Source organism: Melopsittacus undulatus (genome assembly GCF_012275295.1).
Source record: "Melopsittacus undulatus isolate bMelUnd1 chromosome 20 unlocalized genomic scaffold, bMelUnd1.mat.Z SUPER_20_unloc_1, whole genome shotgun sequence".
Taxonomy (NCBI): Eukaryota; Metazoa; Chordata; class Aves; order Psittaciformes; family Psittaculidae; genus Melopsittacus; species Melopsittacus undulatus.
The window spans coordinates 505,122-514,672 of NW_022993934.1; the positions used below are offsets into that span (position 1 = coordinate 505,122).

The window sequence follows — 9,551 nt, forward strand, 5'->3', positions numbered from 1 at the left end:
ATTCATATATAGTGTATAAGTACTACTATAAGTAGTATAGCATATAAACTTCTGTCTTATATACTTGTTAAACATAGAAGAGGAAGGAAAGACTTGCTCGAAGAAGGGTAGCGCAGAGTGCTCTGTTCAGGTCAGGGACCCCTATGGGCAGAAATGAATGGCTGATTTTCCTCTCTTCTGCAAGTATCTCCACATGCTTGAGACAACCCCCCCCCCCCCAACAAGCCTTTCTAGAAACCCTCTGCCCAGCACTTCAAGAGCTGGAGGTTGAGCCAAGGGTGTTGCAAGATGTTAACGTTACCCAATGAGCTGATAAATTTCTTCTGGGCTTGTAATTAGAACCAATTGTGTAATTATTGGTCCGGGATTGCCATTCATGAAATGGATGTTGCCCTCATAAGATAACTCTCAAGTGTGTCACAATGATATGTGGCATTGCTGAAAATGGTGCAGGCAGCAGCTAAGCCCCTGAGCAGCCTGACTGCTTTTGGTGCAGAACTGAAACAGGGGAAGTTCAGGTCGGATATAAGGAATCCCTGTGAGGATGGTGGGGAACTGGAAGGGGTTGAATGGGGAAGCTGTGGTTGCCCCATCCCTGGCAGTGCTCAAGGCCCCCTTCAGATACATGGTGGCCTTGGGTGGCTGCTATGTTGTGGGGAGCTGGTAGACCCCAAGGATTTCCCCCAGACTTGTAGAAACATCCATTTTGGAGCACTTTTCCCCATTCCACAATTAGGTTATAATTGGCCAACAGTTATGAGAGGTATTTGAAGGGATGCATGGACACTTGGACCACTGTGTGCGGTTCTGGTGTCCTCAGCATAGGGACATGGATCTGTTGGAGTAAATCCAGAGGAGGCTACAAGGATGCTCAGGGGCTGGAGCACTTCCTGTATGGATACAGGCTGGGAACACTGGGGCTGTTCAGGCTGGAGAAGAGAAGCTGCATGGAAAGCTCAGAGCAGCTTCCAGTGTCTGAAGGAGGCTACAGGGATGCTGGGATGGACTCTTCATTAGGGACTGCAGTGACAGGACAAGGGGTGAGGGGTTCAGACTGAAACAGGGGAGGTTTAGATTGGATCTGAGGAGGAAATTGTTTCCTGTTCAGGTGCTGAGGCACTGGAATGTGTTGCCCAGGGAGGTTGTGAATGCTCCATCCCTGGCAGTGTTCAAGGCCAGGTTGGATGAAGCCTTGGGTGATATGGTTTAATGTGAGGTGTCCCTGCCCATGGCAGTGGGGTTGGAACTGGATGATCTTAAGGTCCTTTCCAACCCAAACCATTCTATGATCTATGTGTCACCAAGGGCAGCACCCATGGGAGCCCTGGCAGCTCTAAAACCACTCACAACTTGGAAAGAATCCACCAGTGCTGCTACTTCAGCATTACTCACGGGCTGAAAGTTAAGCACATAATTATGTACCCTGCTAATCCTGGATCACTACCTAGGACCAGTCTTGCCCCTTCCAAAAATAAGAATCCCAACTGCTTTTGGGCCTTCAACAACAGCAGGAAAAGTTTGACCAACAGAAAAGATTCAATCTGGCTTCAATCTCTCTTCACCATGGCAGGGGGGTTGGAATGGATGATCTTAAGATGGTCTTAAGGTTATGATTCTATGATTCTATGTTTCAGCTGATTTTAAGAGACATGAGCCAACAGTGGTCACAGTCAAATTGATGTTAAGGAAGAGTTCTCTACTGTGCCAAAGTGATATTGGTATTTAGAGTCATAGAATCAATGAGGTTGGAAAATACCTTTATGTCCATCAAGTCCAACCCTTCCCCAGCACTGCCAAGGCCACCACTAACCCATGTTACAATGGGCCTCATCCCTGTAGGGATGGTGACTGGACCACTGCCCTGGGCAGCCTGTTCCAGTGCCTGAGCATCCTTTAGGTGGATAAACTCTTCCCCATATCCAACCTAAACCTGCCCTGGTGCAGCTTGAGGCTGGTTCCTCCTGTCCCATCCCTTGTTCCTTGGGAGCAGAGCCCCTCCTGGCTCCATCCTCCTGCAGGCACTTGTAGGGAGCGATCAGGTCCCCATGAGCCTTCTCCATCTAACCCCCAGGTCCCTCAGCTGTTCCTCATCTGTCCTGTGCTCCAGGCCCTGCACCAGCTCCATTGCCCTTCTCTGGACCCACTCTACTAGGCTATCTACTATATCTATCTACTTATAGACACCTCTCTGGCTTTATGTGCATCGGCAGGACTAGATGACTTCAAAGCATTTCAAAAGGATGGTGTGATTTAGATGTACAACCTCATCTCCCCCCTCAAACACAAAGCACTCCCAAACACCAAAACCAAACCAGCACAGATGTGGAGACCAGGGCCACCCACATCACTCCCCCATTGGAACTAAGCACAGGTAGAGCTGGCAATTAAGTGTTTCTGATTCACAGGAATGACGACCTATAAGGAGGCAATACCCAACACGGATGGGGTGAGTCACACCAGCAACCTGCAGAGTGGGGAGGCCAAGAAAAAGCCAACAAATCAAATGAACCATCAGATCTCTGGGACAGGGAGGTGCTTCCTTCCCAGATGGGGTGCACAGAGAGGGTATAAAAGCGATCCCATCCAGGGGAGCTTCATTCCCTCCTTGCTCCTTTGCTGCACAAGCATCTCAGGTAAGGGCAGTGATGCTGTAGGGCTCTGGGGCTGGATGCAGCACGGGAAGCAGATGGGTATGTGCACTTTGGAGTAGGTTGGGGCTTGCTCTGTGAGCAGGGACATGGGGTGCTAAAGAGAACAGAGAGAGATGGGCTTGGAGGGAGCCTCTGGGGTGCTGGTCTTCTCTCTCTGGGAGCAATATGGGTCCACTCTGGAAAGCTACAGTCACCTTGCTCAGTTGCTCTGGATGCTCTTAGTGTCTTTGGTGGGACAATGCTGTGGGTGGTAAGAAGCTGGCACAAGGCTTAGAGATGATTGTGGGGATCTGGGTAAGACCGGATAAAGGTACCTGCAGATTTCCCTGCTCTGGTAGAGCACAAGCAGGGAAGGAAAGCTCCTGACAGCTCCTCTTTCCCTGCAGGTCACCTGGAAACACAGCCATGTGCTCTCGCCAGGACAGGGACCACTGCCATGAGCAGGAGCTCCACAGCAGCGGTGGTGGATGCCACCGCTCCAGTGGTGGATGCCACCGCTCCAGTGGTGGATGCCACAGCTCCAGTGGTGGATGCCACAGCTCTGGTGGCAGCGGTGGCTGTCACAGCTCCGGTGGTGGCTGCCATAGCTCCGGTGGTAGTGGCTGCCATAGCTCGGGCGGTGGATGCCATAGCTCCGGTGGCAGTGGCTGCCATAGCATCCCACAGGTCCACTACCAGCAGCAGCAGCAGCAGCAGCAGCAGATCCCCCAGCTGCCCTGCCAGAAGATGAAGTGAGCTCCCAATGGCTCCAGCAGCAAGGGCCACGCATGGACCAGCTCCCTCTGGTCTCCCCACAGCTTTGGGGCTGTCCGGCTTCAAACCCTCTTCTCTGCCCTCCAGCTCCCTGGGGAAGGGGCATCACCTGTGGTCCCTGCTGCCTCTGCCTGATGCACCAGGCTGTGCTTGGGCCCCATGAGGTGCCCATGAGACAATAAAGCTTTGAATTAGCAAGACTTCCCTTGTGTTGGTGTTTCCTTAAACTCCTCATCCTGATGTCCATGTTACAGGAGCACAACTGGGTGTAGGGGAATATAGGACCTCTACAGTTGCTTGCAGTTCATATATCTTAACCAGGGGAAAAGAGCACCCAGCCCTTCAGCACGTGTGGACAAGGAAACCAAATGACATTGCTGCAAAAATCCATGCAATTTAATTCAGTGAATTCTTTACTTCTTGTGTTTTCTGGAGCTCATCATGCTGAACTCAGCACCTACCTGCCTCAATGGGGCAGAATAAGGGATGTGAAGAGTCAAGGGAAGAGCTGGAAGAGGGAGAAGCCAAATTCATTCCCCTGGGTAAGGGGATCCGAGCAGTGCAACCCCATTCATCCCAAGAAATCCCTCTAAGCAATCACAAGTCCTACTTGTTGAGGTTCCTTTTCTTTGCCTATGAGGGTTTTGAGTGTTTAAAGATCTCTTCTTCTTCTGTAACCTCAATGAAAAAGGACAGAGGCTTCTCCAGTGCTGTTCTGTTGTGGTTTCTGCTCTTGGAAGCTGAACTAAGACATGGGGGAGGCTGAGGACTGCAAAGCAAACTTGAAACTGCAAATCCTCCCATTGTCCTTTCTCATTGAATGAGTGAGATCACCACCTGTAAAGCAAAAGAGCATTAAACCTTCCTGTGCAGAGCATCACCCCTGACAGGGGCAAGACACAATGTCCTCCACAAGAGACAAAACCCTCTTGCACAGGACTCATGCCCAGCAACACATTTGTCCTTGAGACTTTAGTCACTGCTTATCCTTCTGGCTGGTGGGAGGGATGCACGTAGCAATAGCAAGAAGCCCTATGGACATAGTGTTCAGCCCACAGTGGAACCAGCCCCTTCAGTGCATGCACACACTTGCTCCCGCAGCCTGATGGCTTCTGCCTGCAGGACACACAGCTCTCAGTGGGTGTCTGCACAGTTCCTCTGCTGATTACAAGTGCAGGCACTGGTTTCTGTGTGAGATTGCATGACCTCAGTAAATGCTTTGCAATCCTCCCCATCACTACCCCCTTGGATAGACAGACACCATCGCCACCAGCTGGGAGGCTCCTGATGAACAGCTCCAGTATCCATACATATGTGATAGACGTGAGCTGGTCATTCCCCTTCTGCTCAGGCTGGGCCATGGGCAGGACACAGGGACCCTGAGGCCAGCTCAAGGCTTTGACTGTGGGTGTTTGCCTGGAGGAGCTGCCAACACCTTCTAGAAGCAGGAAGGAGTTAGTTTTCAGTGCCACTAGGGATGCTGAGCAGAATGACATAGAATCATAGGATCATAGAACAAACAGCTTGGAAAAGACCTGTAAGATCATCAAATCCAACCGTTACCCAGCATTGCCAAGGCCACCACTGACCCATGGCACTGAGGGCTTTGTCTCCACGGTGTGTGAATACTTGCAGGGACAGTGCCTGCAGCCCTGCCCTGGGCAGCCTGTTCCAATGCCTGAGCACCCTCTGGGGCAGGAATTGTTCCTCAGCTCCATCTAAACCTGCCCTGGTGCAGCTTGATATAGAATAATTGGTAAATAATTGATACATTGAGATATAATAATTGATAATAGCACTAGTTGGGAAAGACGTTGGCTTTCAGCTCCAACAGTCCAAGCCCTTCCTCCCACTGGGAGCTCCCAAAGCAGCAAGGTGGATCTTCATGTCTGTTTGCATGGCTCCCAATGTTATCTTCTATGTCTCAGGCTTCTTCTTGCCTTTACCCTGTAAATAAGGACCTGTGGTCTCTGGAGATAAACACACTTTGAAGTGCTGAGGGATGGTGAAGCTTTCCAACCAGGACATGGCTATAGAGAAGGGCCATCTCTGGAGCTCCAGCCTTGCTCCAGAAGATGGATCAATGAATCAGGCAGCACCAAAAGGGTCTTTTAATTCCTCAGTCTTCATTTCCTGATCTTTGTCTAAGAGGATGGAAATAGCTCATCTTTGTCAACAAAGCACTCAATGACCTTGCTTAGATGCATGTGAACACAGCAGAGCTTCTGGGTCCCCAGGATCATCTTCTGGCTGCTCAGGTGCATTTTGGGGGGAATTCACACCCTTTAGGTCAAGGAGGAGAGCTCAAAAACCCCTGCTGAATACATGAGAGCTTCCCTAGAGGAAGCCCAGGAGGAATCTGTACCCATGGCTGTGACACCTCTTTCAGTCCCTACACTCATCTGCGGAAGGAGATCATCAGCTCATCTATGGAAGAAGAAAGAACAACTTTACACTCCTTTTTACCTTGATTATTTCTGGCTTTATCTGGTGCCACCTCAATAGCAGGGATTAGATTCTGAGAGCAGAGCCTTATGGGATGGGGCTATAATTATACCTGGATTTCATTGAACAAAACACATCTCAAAGAGCTGAGCCTTTGGAAACACAGGCACCCACGGATTTCCCTATTACAGGCAGGTGAGGCTGGCAATTAGATACTGATGTGGCACACAGGAAACAGATAGAAAAGGAATGATAGCCATCAGGAATGAGTCAAGCGAGCGATGTAAACAGAGGGCGTTTGATGAGGACTGGGAATTAAGCTAATAGCTGCCTGTGACAGAGAGTTGTCTCATTTCCGGGGAAAGGGATCCCAGATCTCTATAAAACTGCTCCTGTCCCTCGGATCTTCATTCCCTCCTCTTGCTTTCCTCCCGGCTCAGGTAAGTCTGGCTGCATGGATGGATATTCCTTCTTTGGGGGCTGGTTTCCTTGCATGGGATGCAGAACACAGGTTCAATGCAAACCCCACTGCTGGGATGCTCGCAGGGTGGTGGGATGCATGGAGGGAGGTGAGGACCTGTCTTATGCTGGGCCATACCAAGCAGCTGTTGGAATCCTCGCTCAGGGGATGCTCCAGACCCTGAGGATCCTGCACAGCAGTGCTGGGGGTGGGATTGCAGACGGGACATCACAGGGTCAGCAATGGGGGCGATGGGACCCACAGCAGCCCCTGACAGCTCTTCTCTCCCAGCAGATCACCCCAAACCACAGCCATGTGCTCCCGTCAGGACAGGGACCAGTGCCACACACAGGAGCGTTACACCCGGCAGAGCAGCGGTGGTTGCCACAGCTCCGGTGGTGGTTGCCACAGCTCCGGTGGTGGTGGCTGCCATAGCTCCGGTGGTGGCGGTGGCTGTCACAGCTCCGGTGGTGGTGGTGGCTGCCATAGCTCCAGTGGTGGCGGCGGCTGCCATAGCTCCGGTGGCAGCGGTGGATGCCATAGCTCCGGTGGTGGTGGTTGTCATGGGAAGCCACAGGTCCAGTACCACTACCACCAGCAGCAGCAGCAGCAGCAGCAGCAGCAGCAGGTCCACCAGCTGCCCTCGCAGAAGATGAAGTGATGTGGGTGTCCCACCAGCCCCAGCTCCAGCCACAAAGGCCACGCATGGACCAGCTCCCTCTGGTCTCCCCACAGCTTTGCAAGCCCTGGGCTGCAAACCCTCTCCTTGCCCTCCAGGACCATTGCTCCCTGGGAAGGGGCATCACTTGCGGTCCCTGCTGCCACCTCTGCCTGATGACCCAGGCTGTGCCTTGGCCCCATGAGGTGCCCATGAAGCAATAAAGCATTGAGTTCGCAAGACCTCTTGTGTTGGTGTTTCCTTGACCTCCTCATCCTTATTTTCCATACAGGGGCTCAACGAGAGTAATGAACATGCTCATGCCATCTGTGCAGAGCTGCTTTCTGCCCCAGCCCTTGTGATGCTCCAATCACAGGCCACAGTTGGTGTGGATCATCTCTGGGTCCTCACAACCATCAGCCAAGACCGATGAATCCCATCAGGATTCATATCGGGAAAGCATAAAAGCATCTCCCCATCCCACACCAGTGTCACCAGTTGGAGGTGTCCCCCATGCCCCCAGACTCCCCACCCCCTTGAGGCTTCCCCATGACAACAGCTTTGAGCCACCTCCTACCCAGGGAAGCTCAGACAGGCATCGTGTTGGATGGGTTTTATTGGGTTTTGATGGTATTACAATCATTTATGTAAGAAAGAGAAAAATAAGCCCTAAAAAAGTTCCTTTGGGATATTTGCAATGCAGAAACATCACAGGTGAGGCAGCTGATTTATTAACCCCTTCAGCTGAAGGACCAGATCCTGCACTCATTAGCTTGGCCTAGCATGGCTGGGTAATGCTTCCTCCTCCTCTGGCCACTCACTACTAGCAGTACTACCTGTACTATAGAGCTATTAACCTGTCTTTGTGCAGGTTAATGACACAAAGACATAGGTAAAAACACCCTCTACATCTGGTCCCCTTGCACACTGTGGGAACCCTGCTGTTGACTTCCAATGAGCTGGGGATGAGCTCCCAACCATAGAGCTCCCATTTGCCCTGAAGAATTGCCACTCTCTGCTCATGATGAATGTCCAGCCTGAGTCAACTAATTGCATGGCTCATTCCAGCCCTATTGCCTGGTGCTTTCTCCCTTTCTACCCATTAAGACCAAAAGGAGCTCACAGAGGAAGGGGTTGATGGGTCAGCCATCACTCTGCCATTGCGTTGATGAGGAGAAAGCAGCAAATCTGCCCCTGAGCCCACCCAGCCTTTAAACTGCATTTGCAAAGCACCCCAAAGAGACACCCATGGAGCATCAGGACTAAACAAGAGACCTGGGGTTATTTTTGCCTCATGGAGGTAATACATGGAGCAGGGCACGGTCTTCACATCTTCACCACCAGCAGTGCAAGGACAGGCATTGCCTGCACTGAGGGAGCCCAGAAGGTGATCATACCATGCCCATATGTTGCTGGTGCCTCTGTCCTTCACTCACAGGGCAAGTCAGGGATCCTATAAGAGAGGGAAGAAAACCTATGGAGGAATCACCCACAGCCTCCACACCAGCTTGGGGTGACACCAGTCCCAAGGAAGGACCTGTCCCCATCTACAAAGGCAATGCAAATGCTGCCCAGGAGCTTTGCCTTCGTGCTGCATCCCCTGAGCTCCTCCTTACCTCATCCCTGTGCCCCACGAGCAGCAGCATCCACCCTTCAGTACACACAGCGCTTGGCAGAGCCCTTCTTGTTGATGGGCTCAGTGTCCGAATCTGGGGGGCTGGTGATGTATCTGTACTTGCTGGTGGGTGACCTCTGAGGGGACAGGAGCACATCAGACCTTCCCAAAGGGGCAAGGTGGTGAAGTGAAGGTCAGGTCCCCTTATTGCCAGGGCAATGCAGCAAACAGGAGGATGCACAGAGCCCGATGTGGGGTGGGTGCTGCAGAACCACCCCTGAATATCAGCCCAGCACCTTTCCCATCCACCTTTGCACCCTCAGAGCTGTGCAGTTACCTTGACTGGAGCAAACTCCTGCTGGATCAGCTTCTTGAACTCACTTCTACTGAAGGGCTCAGACTTCTTCCCCTTCTTGGCACTTCCCTGGTGACTCTCCATCATGTCAGCAATGGCTTTAAGGAGCTTAGACATGTCTGCAGTCCTGAAAAGGGGAGGCATTGAGGACATGACAAGGTGGCAAGGGGCAGACCTGCAGGGAAACCCCTACTTGCATTGCCAAGAGTTCAAAATACATCCAGTTCACTTCCAGCCTTTGTAAAGGTAAAACCTCCCTTTGCTGAAGGCTCCTCAGGACTTTCATCTGATTCACTTCATTTCCTCACTTTCCCTGTCCCTGCTTAAATGAAAAGGCTGAAGTTCCTTGTAGGCATCACAGGCACTTGTTGGGTTGGATGAATCAGCTCTTGCAGCACAAGGAAAGTGCCACTTCTCCACTCAGGGCTGGGTGGAGGGAGCCCAACCAGCTCATTGTGCTCATTGCACCTTCAGACCCAGGTGCCCCACTTACAAAATGACCCTAAATACATAAAAGCTCCTTTCAAGCCCCAAAAGAGCCCTCAGAGACTCACCCTGCTCACCTGCATCAACCAGCCGATGGGACTGGCAGCAGCTCGGTGCAGGCTCCCTGT

The 9,551-nt window shown here is 51.7% G+C and overlaps 1 protein-coding gene across 2 annotated transcripts; it reads left to right on the plus strand.

Annotated features, from left to right (window-relative positions):
- The first annotated feature begins 6,157 nt into the window (after nt 1-6,157).
- On the plus strand, nt 6,158-7,209 carry LOC106023603 (loricrin-like). 2 transcript variants are annotated; one of them, XM_013130576.3, is made up of 2 exons: nt 6,158-6,289; nt 6,604-7,209. In XM_013130576.3, exon 2 carries the CDS (start codon nt 6,623-6,625, stop codon nt 6,968-6,970), a length of 348 nt encoding a protein of 115 aa, XP_012986030.2. In that variant the 5' UTR covers nt 6,158-6,289; nt 6,604-6,622; the 3' UTR covers nt 6,971-7,209. The 2 variants fall into 2 exon arrangements, with proteins under 2 accessions (XP_012986030.2, XP_030910565.2); XM_031054705.2 differs by having other exon boundaries at nt 6,191-6,289; nt 6,601-7,209.
- The last annotated feature ends 2,342 nt before the right edge of the window (nt 7,210-9,551 follow it).